This window comes from Peromyscus maniculatus, chromosome 10 (assembly GCF_049852395.1).
Source record: "Peromyscus maniculatus bairdii isolate BWxNUB_F1_BW_parent chromosome 10, HU_Pman_BW_mat_3.1, whole genome shotgun sequence".
In the NCBI taxonomy this organism is placed as follows: domain Eukaryota; kingdom Metazoa; phylum Chordata; class Mammalia; order Rodentia; family Cricetidae; genus Peromyscus; species Peromyscus maniculatus.
Genome location: NC_134861.1, coordinates 4,756,026 through 4,775,970, shown reverse-complemented (window position 1 = coordinate 4,775,970; position 19,945 = coordinate 4,756,026). Strand labels below are relative to the sequence as shown.

At 47.0% G+C, this 19,945-nt stretch overlaps 1 protein-coding gene across 4 annotated transcripts in view; it reads right to left on the bottom strand.

Moving 5' to 3' along the window:
• Zfyve28 (zinc finger FYVE-type containing 28) overlaps window positions 1–19,945 on the bottom strand; it is a 120,589-nt gene that overhangs the window by 79,018 nt on the left and 21,626 nt on the right. Inside the window, exon 1 of one of the 4 annotated variants that reach the window (XM_042285800.2) lies at window positions 7,343–7,504. The exons of 1 other annotated variant lie outside the window; for it this stretch is intronic. Coding sequence is in view for 2 of the 3 variants with exons in the window: in XM_042285798.2 (XP_042141732.1) it covers window positions 7,347–7,388 (42 nt within the window). In the remaining variant the exon portion in view is untranslated. Of the gene's footprint in view, window positions 1–7,342; window positions 7,505–19,945 lie in introns of those variants that run through there. 2 more of the 4 variants (XM_042285798.2, XM_042285805.2) reach the window with 2 other exon arrangements.

The window sequence follows — 19,945 nt, the reverse complement described above, 5'->3', positions numbered from 1 at the left end:
TAAGATATGAATGGTCACATAGAGTACTAACTAATTCTAGAAAAAAGGCTAGCTGCATATATATGTTTTTGTGTTCGAGTCTCTTATCAGTTTTCTGCAGGAAATCATGGCCAGGCCTAACATCAACTGAAGTCTCCAGAAAGAAGATGGGGCCCCACAACAACAACAATTCCACGTGGACAATAATAATATCATTAAGCTGACAAACATCATCCATAGATTAGCTTTGAACTATAAGATGCTCAGAGCAAATTTGAGATGACTAGCTGAGATGATCCAGTCTCAAAGACTACTTGAATAAGGACTTGAGATAAACCCTAAACTTTGGCATTATACACAGACTGGATAATGAAGGATATAGTTACCTCTCCTAGAATTTGACAATTAACCTAAAATTTTTCTTTCAGGATAAAGAAAACTTCGCCCATACCCAGCAGGAAGCAATTTTAAGAATACGACGCCCACATTCCCAAAGAGGTGGTGTGGGGCGGGTGAAAAAAGAGAAAGAAAGAAAAGAAAAAGACAATTACTAGTTTTAAATACTTTACATTGGATTGAATTGTTTTATATTGTACACAAATTTGAAACTGATATTGTTAGAAAATGCTATATGTATATTTCTAATTGTATTTATTCCATCCATTTAACAATGTAATGCAAATTTCTGATCCTTGAATGTTATTATTATCAACTATTAGGATATAAAGAAATGAAAGCTAGTAGTTAGACATTATCATAGAACTTGTAGTCATATTAGATATGTTTTAAAAATTGAGCAGAGATGTTTTAGACAGGTCATCTTCAAACCCTTCAGAGATCTACAGAATATGGCATTTAAAATGTTTTAATAACTTAGAAAATTTTTCTTTTTTGAGACATGTCGGCTCCTGGCAGTACCAATCTACTTTAGAGAAAATATGGGCATTGAAAAAACTGCATATGGAGTCAACTTTCATTCTGGCAAAAGTTAGCCACTGGACAACAAAGTATCCTCGAATCAACAGGACAAAATGGACAGACAGATCACGAAACAAGGGACTACTGATTCTTGCCAAAACAAGTGTGGTTATGGCTTTATCAAAAGGCATCTTCTGAGGCCAGGACAATATGGCCCCATCCCTGAAGTGGCCTTCGCATCCGGAAAAGGTACGGTGCCCTTTTCTTCGAAGGCAGCTTAACAGGCAGAGGGCCGATGGATTCTGTTGTACAATGGAACAGCAGCTGAAAGCTCATGCCTCTCAAAAGTAGACTGGCATTTAATAGAGGGATGTGGAGAAGAAGGGGATGCTGAGATGAAGCCATATATACACAGCCAAGAAGAATGGACAGCTGAATTAAAAAACTGTCAACAATTTCCAGAATTTAAAATCCTGAATCATGACAGGACACTAGTGGAATTCAGGTGTTTCTGGTACGTGGACTGCTCTCACCCAATGTGAGGTTGAACTGTTGACCTTGTGTACATCCTACTTCACAAATGAGTCTGTCAGATACACTAAGCCTATAGGCTGAAGATGATGCCCCAACACTGCGGAGAAACTTCAGGTGACTGCCCAGGCAGCTGGCTGTTTCTGTCAACTCACAAAATTTTTTGGAAGTTGCTTGCATGCACTTCCTGTTTTTATTTTTGTTAGCTAATATTATTCCCTTCTTGGGTCTCTGAGGGAGTTGAAGATTAGTTAGTTATGGTTGAAGATTAGTTAGTTATAGTTGAACATTAATTAGGATAGAAAGTACATTAGATACATCTTGGAATTACCAAAATAGGATAGATAATGGAATTATTTTCTCTGATTTGTCAAATACCTGTTTAGGTATTTATTACTTGTATATATTGTATATACTTATTGTACTTTTGTATATAGTTTTTCTTTTGTTAGTTATAACCTTTTGCTTTCTTTTTCTTTTTATTAAAATAGAAAAGGGGAAATGTGGTGATAATCTAATTGTACTGAATTATTATTTTGATTGTATGTTAATAAATAAAGTTGTCTGGGAGTCAGAGCTATTAGAGCCATAGCAAGAGTGTGGCGGTGGTGGCACACGCCTTTAATCCCATAGATATCTGTGTGTTCAGGGTCAGAGCTATTAGAGCCATAGCAAGAGTGTGGCGGTGGTGGCACACGCCTTTAATCCCATAAGATCTCTGTGTGTTCAGGGATACAGCCAGCATTGGAGACATATGCCTTTAAGACCTAGGGGGCTGTACATTCAGACAGTGACGAGGCAGTCATGTGTTTGGGTTTACAACCAATGAGAAGGCAGAACAACATACTTTAAAAATACGAACCGACAGGAAGTAGGTCTCTTTTCGCGAAGCTGGGACAGCAGGAGGAAGGGTGAGATTTTAGCTCTGAGCTCTGACTTCTCGGCTCTCTCTTTTACATTGTTTCTGTGTTTCTTATTTAATAAGACGGTTGGTTACATCTACATTATTTTGTTTGTGCTCTAACAAATAAGAATTCACACTACATAGGAGTACCTTTAGAACAATACTGTTCAATACTGTCTCAGCCACTCCATTGTGGAGGAAACTCACACTGATGAAAGAAGGAAGAAAAGTTAGAACAGGTCTTAGGCTTTTTTCACTGGGACCCCTTTCCCAACAAATCTTCAGATCACCCTGGGTACATAAGTGCATAAAACAGGTATACAAGCTGGGCGGTAGTGGTGCATGCCTTTAATCCCAGCACTTGGGAGACAGAGGCAGGTGGATCTCTGTGAGTTCAAAGCCAGCCTGGGCTACGGAGTGAGTTCCAGGACAGGCTCCAAAGCTACACAGAGAAACTCTGTCTCAAAAAACAAAACAAAACAAAAAAACAGGTATACAAATTAACATTTACGCCAGGTGGTGGTGGCGGGGGCGCACGCCTTTAATCCCAGCACTTGGGAGGCAGAGGCAGGCGGATCTCTGTGAGTTTGAGGCCAGCTTGGTCTCCAAAGCGAGTTCCAGGAAAGGCGCAAAGCTACACGGAGAAACCCTGTCTTGAAAAACAAAAAACAAAAAACAAAAAAAAAATTAACATTTACTCATTAATTAATCATAAAGAAATTTTATTTTAAAACAATTCTTTGAAGGCTGGGCAGATGACTCTAGACAAAGTTCTGTGCAAACATAAGGACCTGAGTTCAGGTCCCTAGAACCCACACTGAAAAGCCAGGCATGATGGCACACGTTTGTAATCCCAGGGCTCCTGTGGCAAGACAGAGGTGGAGACAGGAACAACCTCTGAAGCTCACAGGCCAGGCAGGCTGGTGTGCGCAGTGGCAAACAACCAAGAGGAGACCCAGACACAAACAAGGTGGACAGCAAGGACTGCTAGCTGAGGTTGTCCGCTGATCTCCCTGTGATGTAAATGTGCCTGTAATCATGCGCGCGCGCACACACACACACACACACACACCACACACACAAAGAGAAAGGCAGAAGACACATAGATATACTGAGCAATTACAAGTTTAAGTCAGAATACGGAATGGACCAATGCAACACTAACTCCAAGAAGTTGATCGTACTATTTATTCACTCAAATGCCTGGTCTCTGATGAGTGTAGCTGTCAGTGTGGATATACACATGGTGTGAGCTTGGGCCCTACCCACAGGGCCCTTTGATCAGCCATGGGTACTCTGAAGTGTTTCCCTATAGTTCCGAGACTTCTGGCTGGGCTGGGACAGAATTAGAGATCACGGCACCTGAACCATCTGTGGAGACCATGAGCCACTCCAGAGGAATCACTTCTGGTCCTGCGTGGAACCTCAGTGCAGCAGTCCAGGCAGGGAGATTGGAGCTCATGAAAGTAACAAATGGCCTGGATTGCATTATAGAGACTAGGAGGCTCGAATTCTGCCCAAGGCCATAGTGAGGCCCCTCAGGCCTCTCTGGTGGAAGGAGAGGGTAGACCAGCGCCAGGGCGAGACCCTGTTTACACTCTTGCTTCCTAAATATGACATGAACACTGCAGTCAGAGGGCATTAAATGATGCCTTGTCGCTCTGGTCAGCAACCTCATGGTCTTGGTCAGGCTCCAGGTAGGAGAATAACAGGCAGGTAGCCGGACATGTGACCCTGCACAGATGGTAGAGTAGGCAGCCCGGTAGATCAGAGAGGACAGTTCCTGCCCCAGGTCAGTCCATGAGTGGAACAAAGCCTAGGAGGTTCTTCCCCAAGCAGTTGTCCTCAGAATGTCAGCTGAGATCTGAATGCCAATTTCCAAGATGGACCCCTGCCACATAACCAGCTAAGTGCCACTCACTGGCCCAGCATTCAGGATGTGAAACCCCAGAATGTTACCTTCCAGTCTAGGCACATCCCTAGGCAGTGGTCGTACACAGACTTTAAGAGATTAGGAAGGTCAATGAAGGGACGGTCAACCACAATGCCATCCTGGGCCCTGGCCTCTCTTGGACCAGGTCTCAGTAAAGCCCTAGGCGTTGCGCTCCACTCCCCCAAATCCAAAAGCATCGCAGAAAACCAAGAAAGGCCTCTGGAGGTACCTTAATGAAGCTGCTCACCATAGCAACTACCTGACCCAGCAACTGCTCAGGCCACATGCAGCTGTCAGCAACAGGCCTCCATGGATGGGACTGCTCATTGCCTCCAAACACTGACCTAGGCCCTCCTAGGGTACCCTGGCCCCACTCATCCATCCGCACAAGTACCTGTTGATGTTTGGTTTTACTTTTTTGACTCTTTGGTCTTTTGGGGGGCTCACCACCCAGCTCCCAAATAAATCACACACAGAGGAGAGGCTTATTCTTAATTATAAATGCCCAGCCTTAGCTTGGCTTGTTTCTTGCCAGCTTTCCTTAACTTGAACTTATCCCATCTACTTTTTGCCTCTGGGCTTTTCCCATTCTCTTACTTCTGTAAATCTTACTCTTACTCCATGGCTTGCTGTGTAGCTGGGTGGCTGGTCTTTGGGGTCCTCCTCCTCCTCTGGCTGCTTCCCTTTACTTTCTCCCAGGTTTCTCCTATATATTTTCACTGCCTACCAGCCCTGCCTGTTTCTCTCTCCTGCATCACTACTGGCCGTTCAATTCTTTATTAGACCCTCAGATGTTTTATACAGGCACAATAACACAGCTTCATAGAGTTAAACAAATGCAATATCAACAAAAGTAACACACCTTAAAATAATATTCCCCAACAAGTACCTAGATATGTCAGCATCCCACACATGCCTCCAGCCTGACCTGGATTCATAGCTGGCCTACCCTCAGAGGTATGGGGCCACTGGGAGCCCTGTCTGTCCCTAGGTCACAGCACAACCTCTCAAATCCTTTCACAGCACTCTCTGAAGGACAAGCTGACACTTTTGTTTTTGTTCACATTAGCAAACACCATTACTGTGGTAAAATAGAAATAAACCATTTCAATAATGTGATTAAAGGAACAACAGACGGAGGGAAGAATCTGCAGCCTCGACCCTGAAGGGACCAGCTGGGCTCCAAGCTCCAATCCCAAACACTTCCTCCATGGTTCATCCCCTGCTAAGTGACGCCGCAGTGCTGTGACAAGCATTATGAATGTCCAGTAAATTGCATGTACAGTCCCTAGTGTCCTCATTAGTGTGCATAAGGATGACAGCCATACAGTTGACCAGGATAAGGAGCCAAGTACTATATAGCCTTCCCTCAGGAAAGGGCCCCACCCCCACAAGGCGGCATTGACCTGGACCAGGGATGGCTGGGGCTGGGGCTACATGAAGGATGCAATGCAAAGTAGCATCAGCACCCTCTCAAGAGTGAAGGTGGGAGCCACGTAGACAGCAGAAAACACCTGTCCTCTGGGTATGCCAATTGGCCCAGGAAGGGCCAAGCTATCCTCTCCACCTGCCCACTGCAACAGCACAACCCTGGATAGAGAGGCCCAAGGGATGCTCCAGGAACGCAGGAGGCAGGGTAACAACTGGGACAGAGCATCCAGGTAACAGAAAAGTAGTCTCAAAACTCCTAGGATCTGCAAAGGCAGGGAAGGGGGAGACTGGGGTGGCCCTCAGCAGAAGTGGGAGGAGAGCGGAGGCAGCTGGGAGTCTCACAGCTAGTGACTGGAGGCCACCACCTTTTAACGACATGAAGTTGGTGAGGAGTTGGTGTTAATTCCTTTCCTTGGAGTCATACAGGAAAGAAGAAAGGCTGTAACCTGTCAATCAAACAGATATTCCAGAAGGACAATCGAGGAAGTAGCTAGGTGGGTCTGCCTCATGTCTACATGCTGCCTCACGTCCACATGCCGCCTCACGTCCACATGCCGCCTCACGTCCACATGCCGCCTCAAGTCCACATGCCGCCTCACGTCCACATGCCGCCTCACGTCCACATGCCGCCTCACGTCCACATGCCACCTCACGTCCACATGCCGCCTCACGTCCACATGCCGCCTCATGTCCACACCCGCAGCAGGGCCTCCTCCGGGTGCATGCAGGAACTTGAGGCCTCTTTACCCTCACACAGCAATCTAGGCTGTCACCTCACAGACTTCCCATCTGTGTAAGGTCTGAATGCTGCCTGGTGGCTCCCAGGTTGGTCTTGTCTCACAGATTTCCCCCATCTGTGCTTCTGGGCCCTCAGCATCTGCAATCTCTGGCCTTTCAGAGCTTTGAACACTGGACCTGACCTGGGGACAAGGGACCCTTGGGTGGGGACACAGCTCTCCCTCCTCAGGCTCAAAGATGACCAGCAATGGCTGCTCGGCCTTGGTTCTAGTGTGCTCAGTGGGCCCTCCAGCTACAGTCTCAGCTGGACTCTGGGTTACTGAGCTATCCGACACAAGGGGACCTCAGATGAGCCCACTGTTGATTGACTTCCAGAAGGGCAAGACACAGAAGAGAAGAAGCTATGTGTGTTTGCTTCTGGCCCTGTGGTCCACAGACTGGGGACAAGGCTCCCCTCTACTCCACACAAGGTGTAGGGGGGGGTTCCTCAGCTGAGCACAACAGAAACTTAACCAAGAGATCACACAGCTTCACTTGAGAGTAATCCGATAGCCCCAGCACGGCCCCTGCCCAACACACCAGCTGAAGGTGGACCAGACAGGGACAGCCGCCCAAAAGACGCCACATCAGAAAGAGGTGAGAATGAAGAATTCTGGCCAGTGAGAGTTGTGAAACCTTATCTACACCTGAGAGATTCACCATAAATTTTGAGGGCCAGAACCCCACTCCGTCTGAAAAACTGTTATAGTAAGTGCTGCCCAACGGGATGTTTTATGAGAAATGGTTTATGCATAACTGCATATAGGCCTCTCTGAAGGCCAGGCTATACCTTTCAGGTTTCTTGGCAAGCTGGTAAATTAAAATTTTAGGTCTAGTTTGGATATCCCAAAAGGAATAATCCCCTGTACCCACTGTCTCTCCAGACAATGCTCCTTTTCCAGCTCCGAAGACCATGACAGTGTGAGAAAGCCTTCACACAGCCGCTAATTACTCAAGGACAGCAGTACTCAGCAGAGCTCAGTGGTCAGGAGAAAACTACAGAAGGTCCAGTTCCAAGTGCACTGGCCTCCACCTTGCCAGTGAACAAAGGACCCCTTTGTAACCTCAAATCCACTCTATGACATGGAAACAGAACCCATTGTGAGGGGAGATGCTCTGGAGAAGATCCCAGCCCTGCAGAGTGGACTGGTCACATGACGATGAACAGCCCTCTTCTATCAGGATATCCCCTATGCCAGAGAGCCACTGGGCAAGCACGGCCCTTGCAGCAGCAACACACGTGATGACACCAGCCTGGCTGTGACACGTTCTCTGCAAGCCGCCACAGACCATTTAGAAAAGTTGGTTCTTTTCATCCTCTTATGTTTTGTTTTGTTTTTTAGGGATAGGAGCTTGCTGTATTGGCCAGGATGAACTTAAAACTCCTAGGCTCAAATAAGTGATTCTCCTGTCTCGGCTTCCCAGGTAACTGATACTACAGTTGTGCATCGCTGAGCCTGGCTAAGCAAAGGGTTTTCAAAAGAAAAATTAATTTCCTAATGAACTTCCAATCAAATGCTGTTCATACACTAACTGCAGATAGTTCAACATAGCAGCTGCCATGGGACTGGAAAGAAGCCAAGGAACCACTCACTGAAAGACTCCAGGCAGTGAGAGACCATGAAGGGAGAATGTCAGTAAATGGAACGGCCTGCCTGGCAAGTGGGTGTAGAAACTGGGGGAGATCATATTTTTTTAACTTCAATAGATTAAAAGATACTTTAAAGTGCATTTTATGGGACAGTGCAGACAGCTAATGGGTAAACGTGCTTGCCATGCAAGCCTGCAACCCGAGACAAGTGGATTACTGAAGCTGGGTTTAGTAGCCAGCCTAGGCACCCTGGTGTTGCTCTGTGGGCTCAGGCCCAGCTGCCTATGACTGCCCAGACTCTTGGCCTAGGAGTTCCACAGGCCTGGGATACAGTAGATTAGAAGAGGCCTACCCCATACTGAAGGAACAAGGTCCTGGGACGACCTTGCCTGGGTCATGGTGCTGTCCAGAGAAAACAGAATTCAAGGGGATTCAAGGGCATGTCTCCAGAAGCCAGCACTTATAGTGGCCTCACTGGCTGAGGCAAAGAGGGTTAAGGCAGTTTAGCAGATGGATGCTATCTTAAGCAAGATAATGGACTTAGAAAACAGGGTGGTTACCACATCCCAGGGGTCCATCCTCTGCAACAACTCCCCTAGGCCACTCAGTGGGTGCCAATCTAACAGAATAGGACTGCAAACCCTGCAGCCAATTCCCTGAAGAAAGAAATCTGCTTTGTCAAACAGCTTATTAAGATGTTCCATGCTCAGGAAGAGTCAGGCAGATCTCTGAGTTCGAGGCCAGCCTGGTCTACAGAGGGAGTTACAGGACAGTCAGGGCTACACAGAGAAACCCTGTCTTGAAAAATCAAAAACAATAACAAAAAAAAGATGTACCTTACATGCTGAAAATTCTTCCAGTTAGAGCTTGCAATTCGACCAGGTACAGCATATTCCTAGGCTGTGCAACAGTTGTGACCTAGTTACAGAATACCTTCCTTATCCTAAAGAAAGCACACACACAAACACACAAAACCTGGCAGTCGCCCTCCTTATCCCCAGGCTGTCTGTAGACGGCCTGTTCTGGGCAGGAGTGTAAATGAAGTCATGCAGTATGTGACTTGTGGGCCTAGCTTCTTTAAAGGGTTTTGCACAATGTAGCATGTCATTGTCTGAATGTCGTCCACTGCCAGAGTTTCCCAGGTTGGACACAACTCCCCCAAGTAGTACCTTAGTGGCATTTGAAGGAAAAAGTCTTTGAGAGGTAACTAGGGTTAAGTGAGGTTATGTGTGGGAGCCCAGAGTGGCATTACTGCTTTATAAGAAAGACAAGGGAGCGGGGAGGCGTGGGGACGTGTCGGTTGGTAAGGTGCTCGCTGAGAAAACCTGGGTACCTGAGTTCAGATGCGCAGCACCTACAGAAACGCCAGGAGTGATGGACGGTGTGCCCTGTAACCCCAGTGCCAGGAGTGACGGTGTGCCCCTGTAACCCCAGGGCCAGGAGTGACGGTGTGCCCCTGTAATCCCAGGGCCAGGAGTGATGGTGTGCCCCTGTAATCCCAGTGCCAGGAGTGATGGTGTGCCCCTGTAATCCCAGGGCCAGGAGTGATGGTGTGCCCCTGTAACCCCAATGCCAGGAGTGATGGTGTGCCCCTGTAATCCCAGTGCCAGGAGTGACGGTGTGGCCCTGTAACCCCAGGGCCAGGAGTGACGGTGTGCCCCTGTAACCCCAGCGCCAGGAGTGATGGTGTGCCCCTGTAACCCCAGCGCCAGGAGTGATGGTGTGCCCCTGTAACCCCAGTGCCAGGAGTGATGGTGTGCCCCTAGAATCCCAGTGCCAGGAGTGATGGTGTGCCCCTGTAATCCCAGTGCCAGGAATAGAGACAGGATGATCCCTAGAGTCTGTCCCGGGCCTGAAACTCATCGAGTAGGCTAGTTCTTGTGGCCATGAGCTCCGGGGCCTTCCTGTCTCTACCTCTCTAGCACACACTACCATGCCTGGATCCTTTTAGTTGTTGCTGTTGCTGTGGATTCTAGATCATCTCCCATTATGACCGCATCAGCTGAAGCCAGGTGCCTCTAAGTTTTAGTCAATTTATTTGATAATTTGAACAACAACCATACTATGAAAGAAGACTGCAGAGGAGGCAGGCATGGGCTGCCATGTGAACCTGAGGGCTGCCTCCACCATCTGCAGACAGAAGGGCTAGGAGGCAGCAGGTCTGTGCATCAGGGTGCTGCTCTGCATTCTCAGGCATCCCTGAGATTACTTCTTTCCATGACCCCATTTCTTCCCCACTTGATGCCACAGGACAAGTTCTTCTTCTCTACCCAACTCTGAGCCTGGTAGAGACTCTATCTATCTATCTATCTATCTATCTATCTATCTATCTATCTATCTATCTATCTATCCATCCATCATCTATGTATCTATCTATCCATCCATCATCTATCTATCTATCTATCTATCTATCTATCTATCCGTCCATCCATCCATCATTTATCTATCTGTCTATCTATCTATCTATCATCTATTTTGAGGCAAGGTTTCATTATGTAGCTCTAGGTGTAACTCACTATGTAGACCAGGCTGCCCTCAAAGACACAAGAGATCTGCCTGCTTTGCCTCTGGAATTTGGGGATTAAATGTGTGGCACTACAATTGACTTTGGAAAAATTTCTTCTCTTTCCTTTTTTTTTTTGTTTTTTGTTTTTTGTTGTTGTTGTTGCTGTTGTTGTTTTGTTGTGTTTTGTTTTTTTGAGACAGGGTCCCTCTATGTAGCCCTAGGTGTTCTGAAACTTGCTCTATAGATTAGGCTGGCCTTGAACTCAGAAAACTGCCTGCCTCTATCTCACAAAAGATGTCTTAGCTCACATAGAGAAGCTTGAACTTTATACAAAGGAGGAAAAAAATATCAGCAAATGGGACTTTATCATCTTAAAGGGTCTGTTGTTCTGAAAATTCTGTTAAGATATGAAAAGCCAAGCCACAGACTATGTACGGATTTGCCAGACATGCTCAGAGGACTTACACTCAGAAAATACAACATGGGTCAGGAACAGCCCAGTGATTAAAGCCCTTGTTATGTAAGCATGAGAACCAGACTCTGAATCTCCAGAACCACATGTAATACACCAACACATGTGTGTCCACACACATGCAAACACGCATACATACATGCATAACACACATATACAGAAATGGGGGGGAATATAACGTAATTGTAAGAAAAAAGTTGTGAAGGTTAATCTTTTTATTTATTACTTATTTCATGCCTATGTATGTGTGTGAATGCAGACATCCACGTGCCACAGCAACCTTAGAGGTCAGAGGACAACTGTCAGAGTGTGTTCTCTCCTGCCACCTTGTGGGACCTGAGAATCAAACTCAGGTCATCAGGCCTGCATGCAAGCTCCTCTGCCTCAAGCCTTTTCACTGGCCCCTAACTATGATTATTATTGTGTGCGCATGTGCATGCCTAGCAGCGTGTGGCCGTCGGAGAACTGCTGTCGCGAGTCAGTGTCCTTCCACCGTGGGATCCAGGAACTGAAGTCAGGGCGTGCGCCTCAAACCCTTTGCCACTGAACCATCTCACCTGCTGAACCTTCATCTTGATTGCCACCTTAACTCGATTTAAAATCACCATGGAAACAGACCTCTGGGCACACCTGTGAGGGCTTTTCTAGATTAGGTTAATGTGAGAGGAAGCCCTGCCTTAAATATGGATGGCATGATTCCGTGGGCTGGGGTTCCACAGTGCCTGTGTTCTCTCCGTCTCTCCTTCGTCACCGGATGCCCTCTACTCCTGCTGCCCTGACAGACTGTGAGACAAAACCAGCCCTTCCTCCTTTAAGTTGATTCTGTCAGATATTTTGTGGCAGCAACAGACAAGCAATTAATACAACAACTGAATTTTCTTTTCTTTTCTTTTTTCTTTTGTTTGCTAGTTTGTTTTCAAGACAGGGTTTTATGAGTAGTCCTGGCTGTCCTGAAACTCACTCGTTAGACCAGGCTAGCCTCAAACTCAGAGATCTGCCTCCCTCTGTCTCCTGAATGCTGGTATTAAAGGTGTGCGCCACCATGCCCAGTTTTAGCAACTGAATTTTAAAGCACAGAAGACTTTAATAACTAAATCTAACTAAAGAAGACCCACTCAATATCCCTCTTGGGGACTGTATTAGTTACTTTTCTTGTAACTGTAACAAATTCATGATAGATACAATTCAGGGAAGTCCAGCTTCATGGTGGAAAAGGCATGGCGGCAGGAATAGGGCTACTTGTTTACATCTTTGCAGATCATTCCCATAGGGCTGGGCTATAATCGCCAATGATGCTGCCCAGCAATGTCCTTCAGTTGGCCCTGTAGCTTAAAGGTTCCACAATACATGAACCTATGGGGTACATTTCACATTCAAACCATAACACAGATGCCACCAGGTATGGGACCAAGAACTGAGGTGAGTCTGCCTAACCCACCTGGAACTCTCCTAGAGGTACAACTGTCCCCACCTGGGTTGAGAGTATATGCTGTCACCCCTAAGACCAGACAGATAAAACTAGACAGAGGTCTCCTTAAAGGCTGAAGCCCAACTGGGAAGGGTTAATTTAGGAGCAGGCATGGTGGTGAGCACCTATAATCTCAGCACTTGGAAAGGAGGATCAGGAGTTCAAGGTCATCCTCTGCTACACAGCAAGCCTGAGGCCATGCTGAGTTAATCAGAAAATGAAAAGAACAGGGCACCATGGAGCATGCCTATAATCCCAGCACTCAGGAGCCAGAGGCAGGGGGATCTTTGAGTTCAAGGCCAGCCTGGTCTACAGAGCGAGTTCCAGGAGAAATCCTGTCTCAATAAAGAGAAGGGAAGTGGAGAGGCAAAAGAGAAGAGCACAGTTTATCTAGTCCGTGTTTTGGTCGTCAACATGCAATGGAAATGGTGCATGGTGGGCCCACCACTGGCAGTCACCAAACCTCAGGCGTAAGGAGCCGGGCCTATTGGGTGACAGGAAGAAGACTGGGCTGTTAGGCTCACAGCTGGTGGCTGCTACAGCCTAGGGAAAGCAGCCCCCCAGGACTTAGTGACCCCAGAAACAGCACCGAGTCAGCAGCTTGGTCTTACTGCTGTCTACATGACAATCATGGAGCAGGAGATAGCTAGGGGTCACTCCGTGGGTGCCTAGAGGAGTATGTGGAGGGACAGCGGGAGGTTCTGAGTCATACATAGCCAGTCGCCAGAGACACTTGGCCTGTGAGAAGAATGAGGCCAGCGAGGGCACAGGATCTCCAAGGACGCCTGTCAGCATGGCAAATGTTTTTGCTGAACAGTCACATGGTCAAGCAGAACCAAGGGAATTACCGAAGATCAGCTGTGTGGTGTTCACCTGAGAAAGGCAGTGCGTTGGCCACCTGAGAGAGATCACTGTGTGGCACTCACCTAATACCAGAATCTGTGTAGTACTCACCTAAGTGTGGTTGCTGGACTGGAGCAATGATCCAGTGGTTACGCACACTGGCTGCTCTTGCAGAGGACCTGGTTTGGTTCCCACCTCCCACACGGAGGCCAGGACAGCAATGCAGGGAGGGATTACATCCTCCTCACCTGCCAATGAAAGCAAGACCAAGAATCCAAGGTGCTGCCCAGGCCCAGAGGGCAGCTGAGAACTGCAGGGGCACTTTGCCTTCTAAGAGTCCCTCCATGCCAACATCAAACCTGAAGCCCTCTTTTTTGGGGAGAATCAGGAAAACTCACACTGGCAGCCAAAACGTTCAATTAGAGTTCCAAAATTGCAGAGGCTGCGATCTCTGGGGGATTCACACTGCTGAGACTTGGCGTCAGAACTGACCCATCACACACCAGTGTTCAGCAGATGAAGGCAGAAGGATTTGGAGTCTGAGGCCAACCTGGACCACACAGTGAGTTTGAGACTAGCTTGAGCTATACAGGGAGCCGCTGTTTCACATACACATGCGCACAAACAAGACTTGACCTATCACTAATGCCCTCAAATGGCCTCTATCCTGCCTGACAACCCCTCATCAGTGAAAGAACAGAGGTCTCCAGATGCAGATAGACTCAGCTCCTCTGCCTTCTGGAATTCTCCTTTCCATTTCTCTTCCCATGTCGTGTTATCCTTAAGAACTGTATTTTTGGTTTTTGATTGTTTGGGTTTTTTTTTTTTTTTTTTTGGTTTTTCGAGACAGGGTTTCTCTGTGTAGCTTTGTGCCTTTCCTGGAACTCGCTTTGGAGACCAGGCTGGCCTCGAACTCACAAAGATCCACCTGCCTCTGCCTCTGAGTGCTGGGATCAAAGGTGTGTACTACCAAATCTCACCCGGGAATTGTATTTTTATGCTTAAAAGCATTTTATTGATCATCCATCAAACTTCTCTGCAGCACAAATTTAAATGGAATTAATTTTTTTCAAAGGCTCTCATGACCGCTACGTCTTCCAGACTGAAATTACTGTAATACGTATTAGCAGACAATCGAGCAACAACCAGAGATAAGTCTTGGTAAACTATCATTCCTCAGTGAGGCTTCAGCAGAAGTGTTCTCAGCGGTGTGGATGCTGCCAGGCTCCAGCAGTGTGAACAGACTCCGAGGCAAGGCTGCACCTCCCCGTGCTTTAGCTAGGCACCATCAGAGGGGTAACCCTCCACACCAGCATTACCTCCTCCAGGCCTGCCATCCCCATGGAAGGATTTTTGGGAAGAGAGATGTCAGGGTGGTAGCCATGGTTTACATCCACGAAAGAGCATTTTTTAAAAGAATTTATTTGTATGTTTTTAATTCTATGTATTGTGTGTTTCTGTATGTGGTGCTGGGAACTGAACGTGGGTCTCTGGAAGAGCAACAAGTGCTTCTTAAATGACAGAGCAATTTTGGGGAGAGGGGGTGCACAGCAGATGGAGCACTAAGAGTTGGGTCCCACAGGAAGGGGGGAACAGCTGCCAAGACTGTTAAAAGGTCCCCTTCCCTCAGCATTTCAGAGAAACTCTCAGGAAACCAGGTCCCACTGCTGACCAGGAACCTTCTGGAAAGAATCCCTTCTGTCTGAGAACAGGAAAGCAGTTTTTACGGTGTCTGAGAGCTTCTAGACCCTGCAGATAGAGTCAGGTGCAATGACCACCCTGTCAGGAGAAGGAACAAGAGCTCTGTGTAGCCAGGGTCAGGACACAACTCACAAACAGTTCGGGAGCAGAAATGAATTTGAATCATCTGGGAAGCCTCTGAGTTAAGCTCCCCAAAATGGCAGGGGGCTTCAGGAACAGCAGCCCAGGGAGCTTGGGGAAAGAAAAAGAAAAAAAACTCAACAGAAAAAGGAAGAGTAAATGAACTTTATGACTTTTTAAAAATTCTGCCAAGGCAAAGGAGACCCAGGCCCAGAGCTATCTCCCTCTCCCCAGTGCAAGACCTGCCAAGCTTCAGCTCTCTCATGTGCGTTCTCTTAGTAAACTGCCCTGTGCTGTTGGAGCTCATTGAGAAGCTGGCTGTGGGAGCTGGGTCCCCTCCCACCGCCACCTCAGACCCAAGCGCTTTCCTCTCAAAGTTCCCCAAACATCCAGTCCTGCTGGCCCCTGAATCTGTAGCAGCAGGCAGGGGTGGGAGGTGGGGCGTCGAACAGAAAAACAGACCGAGGGAAAAGACTGTGGGCTTGAGAACAGCGGAAAGCAACCTTCCAACAGATGCTAATATCGTTTATCCCACGATACACAAACGCCGGCTGTGGGGAAGAGAAGCCGGAAGTCTGCTCACAGACAGAAGCTCTGCTCTGCCTGGGACTTTCAGTGGGGACGCCAGCTGACTGCCCAAGGCTTTCCCAGTCCTTTCTGGTGGGTGACTTCAAGCACGACTCAATGGTGTTACATGGCTGCTATCGGCTCTGCTCTGAAGCCTCGCCCAAGGGGACACTCCACTCCTCCCTGGGTTCTCCACAGGGCTTCCCCAGTCAGCTTCCGCTGTATGATTTAAGACCCTGATTTGACGGTGTGACTTTGTTTACTCTGTCAGCCCTACTGCACTCATCTCTGCTGGATGCTGTGAACACCCGCTGGGAGAGTATTTTTTTCTATCTGCTGCTGCTCACTATTTACTTTTTTACTAAGGCTGACTATACTTAATAAACTCATTAATTAGAAACCAAAAGCACAGCTATTGTTCATCGTTCTCTGGCCTACACAGAAAAACCCTACCCTGAAAAGAGTCAAAACAGAAACCTGGCTTTTCAAGAAAGGATGGAGGTGGGATCAGGTCCTAGAACCCCACCTGGGGTAGGGAATCTGACTTCACCTGTTTATTATAAAATTGAGTAGTTTCAGCCCAGGGCATGGAACAAACAGTAAAATAGAATTTCCAAAGGCCCAACCTGGACAGCCATACACAAAACTCTCCAGGGAAGCCTGATTGGCTTTGACTAGCCCCACGGGGACCCACAGAGCACCCCACCTCATCTGCAGGGTCCCCAGGAACACGCCCCATGCCATCACTCTTTCCTCACAACAGAAGCGGATCTGAGCAGCAGGGGAAAGCTGATGACGTGGCCTTTGCGGTGGTGACTGACCGACTGACTGACCGGTGGTGACTGACCGACTGGCCGACCAGAGGACGTGGAGAGGCCAGAACAGGAGGAGGGAATGAAGAGACTCAGCGTGAGGAGGTGGCTACTTTTGCCTGCTGCCCTCACAGAGAGCACAGCTCTGCTCCCAAGCTTGCACTAGCCAGGAGCAACACCCCTGCCACTGGCCCCACAGAGCAGACTCCTCACCGGCTCTGAAGACAACGCCTGTGATGGAAGAAGTGAAAAATGCTCCTATTTCTACACAAGTAGTATGTGATTGGCACAAAATATTTTTTTTTTAAATACAAGAAACTCAGGATTATTCACAAGCACTGCGACAGGAGAAAAAATGTGCATCAAAAGGCACAAGGTGAAGCATCATTTTCCGGTGTGGAGGTGCATGCACGCTCTCTAAATCACACAGCACATGCTGTATTTCATCAGCTCTCTGGACTGCATGAATACTTTAGCTGCATGAAGATTCAGTCCATAGCAATGTTGAAACTGCGTGTATGTGTACTTCTATGTGTGCACATATGTATGCAGGTGAATGTGTGTGTGTGTGTGTGTGTGTGTGTGTGTGTGTGTGTGTGTGTGTGTGTGTGAACATCAGGCATCTTCTTCATTCTCCACTTTATTTGTTTTTTTTTTTTTTTAATTATCTGTATGTGTGCACGCCTCTAATTGGGTACATGCGTCTGCAAATATCTGAGAAGGCCAGAAGTGTTGGATCCCCTGGAGCTGGAGTTACAGGTAATTCTGAGTCTGTAACTGACGTGGGTACTGGAAACTGAACTCAGCTCCTCTGGATGAGCAGCATGTGCTCTTAACTGCTGAGCCATCTCTCCAGCCCCATTCTCTACCTCCCGCCCCCAGAGGATATCTCACTGAACCTGGGATCACCACGCAGGCTAGAGTAGCTGAGCAGTGGGCACTAGGTTTTAGCTTCTCTCTGCCTCCCCGGTGCTGGAACTACACTCACACCACAGTTGCAGGCAGTCTGTCTGTTCCGTTTTTTAATGTGGGTGCTGGGGTAAGACTCAGATCTCGGGCTTGCGTAAGGGATTACTTTACTAACTTAGTCATCATAATTCATTTTTTAACCACACCACTAATGCAGCTTTCAAAGGTTTGTGAACAAAACAGCATTGAGCAACTTCTCCCATGTCCTCTCACACCTGCATGGCCATTTCCTTAGAATCAATTCCTAGGGGTGGAATTGTGACCGAGGGCACTTGCCAGAGTGGAACAGAGCTTATTACCTCTCCACAGCTGGCCAGCCTGCACACTGGCACGTAAGTCTAACAGAGCTGTGGTATGGATGCTAAGTGTCCCCCAAGCACCCAAGTGTTAAAGACTTAGTCTCCAGGATGGTCCTACTAGGAGGTGGTGGAATCTTCAGGAGGCAGGGCTTCGTGAGAGGTATTCAGATCATTGGGATATTCCCTGGAAGGAACTGTGGGATCCTAACATCTACCTTCCTCTTTGCTTCCCAGTTAAGGAAATGCCACCATGTGCAACCTCACTATAAGAATCAATCGTGGGAGCCAGTTAAGTGAATACTGCTCTTGCCGAGGCCTGGCACCCACTCCAACAACAACCTATAACTCTGGCCTCAGCTACATTTGACATTTCTGGACTCTGTGGGCATCCACACTCACATACATGCACATAGACACACATGTGTTATGGAATATTATTTTAAGATGAGTTACATTTATTGATCTTCTGGAACATTTGTTTAACGATGCAAAGATGTGTTGCATTCTTTTCTGTTACATTTGTTTAACTCTGTGAAGCTGTGTTACTTTGCCCATCTAAAATACCTGATTGGTCTAATAAAGAACTGAATAGCCAATAGCGAGGCAGGAGAAAGGATAGGCAGAGGTGGCAGGCAGAGAGAATAAACAGGAGGAGAACTCTGGGAAGAAAAGATCAAGGAGCAAAAGAAAAAGAAGGAGAAGAGGAACATCAGGGGCCAGCCACCCACCTACACAGCCAGCCATGGAGTCAGAAGTAGAGAAATATAAAAGCCCAGAGACAAGAGGTAGACGGGATAATTTAAGAAAAGCTAGCAAGAAACAAGCCAGGCTAAAGTCGGGCATTCATAAGAAAGAATAAGTGTGATTCTGTGTGATTTATTTGGGAGCTGGATGGTGGGTCCAATTAAATATTTTCCTTTATAAGAGTTGTCGTGGTCATGTCTCTTCACAGCAATAGAAACCTAACTAAGATAACACACAATACACATAATTAACAATAATAAAATTAAAACTTAAAAAATTAGCCTGCCGACCTCCCTGGACTGAGTCTACCAGGTTGATCGCAGTCCTCGGGGGAGGACTTGTCCTGGAGGAGGTGGGAATGGAGGGTAGGCTGGGGGTAAGGGGAGGGGGTGGGAGGGGGGAGAATAGGGGAACCCATGGCTGATATGTAGAACTGAATGGTATTGTAAAATAAAATATATATATATATATATATATATATATAAATTAGCCTGCCAGTGGTAGCACATGACTTTAATCCCAGCACTCAGAAAGCAGAGGAGCCTGCTCTACAGAGTGAGTTTCAGGACAGCCAGGGCTACACAGAGAACCCCTTTTTTTGACAAAAAACACAGAGCTTTTGTTTGTCAAAAAACAAAAACAAAAACAAAAAACAGACAAAAAACTGTAGGCTGGCACCTCAGTGAAGCAAAACTGTTCTCTTTATATGTTGGTTATCTCAGGTATTTTGTTACAGTGATGGAAAGCTTACAAACACAGCAATATCCAAACTGGAAAACAGAAATCATTCTTGGGACTAAAACAGGAAATTAATAACAAGAAATTGGTAACAGAGTTGAAAAAGAAGGTTGAAGTTGGCAAAAGCCAATAGGATTACTGTCAGCAGGAAAGAGCCGCAGCCTCAGTCTGGAGAGACCAAAGCAGGAAGCTGTGTTAGGAGACACTGTCCAGAACTCAGTGTCAGGAAGGACCCTGGCTGTGTCCTTCCTGCATGTCCAATCTCCTACCAAGCAGCAGCAGGCAGGAAGTCTGAACACTCAGCGAAGGGAGGGCCAGGAATACCCAACTGTGATGGCTATTCTTGGTTGTCAACTTGACTACATCTAGAATAACTAAAACCCAAATGGTTGGGCACATTTGGGGGGGATTTTTTTCTTAATTAAATTATTTGAACTGGGAAGACCCACTTCTAATCTGGTTCTTTGAGGTGGGAAGAGTCACCTTGAATCTGGGCCACATTTTTGCTGGCAGCCTATATGAAGGACATGGAAAAGGGAATATCTCTCTCTCTCTTCCGCAAGTCCATTCCTTCACTGGCATTAGAGCCTACGTCTTTGGGATTCCAGCATATACTGAGGACCAGATGAGACATCCAGCCTT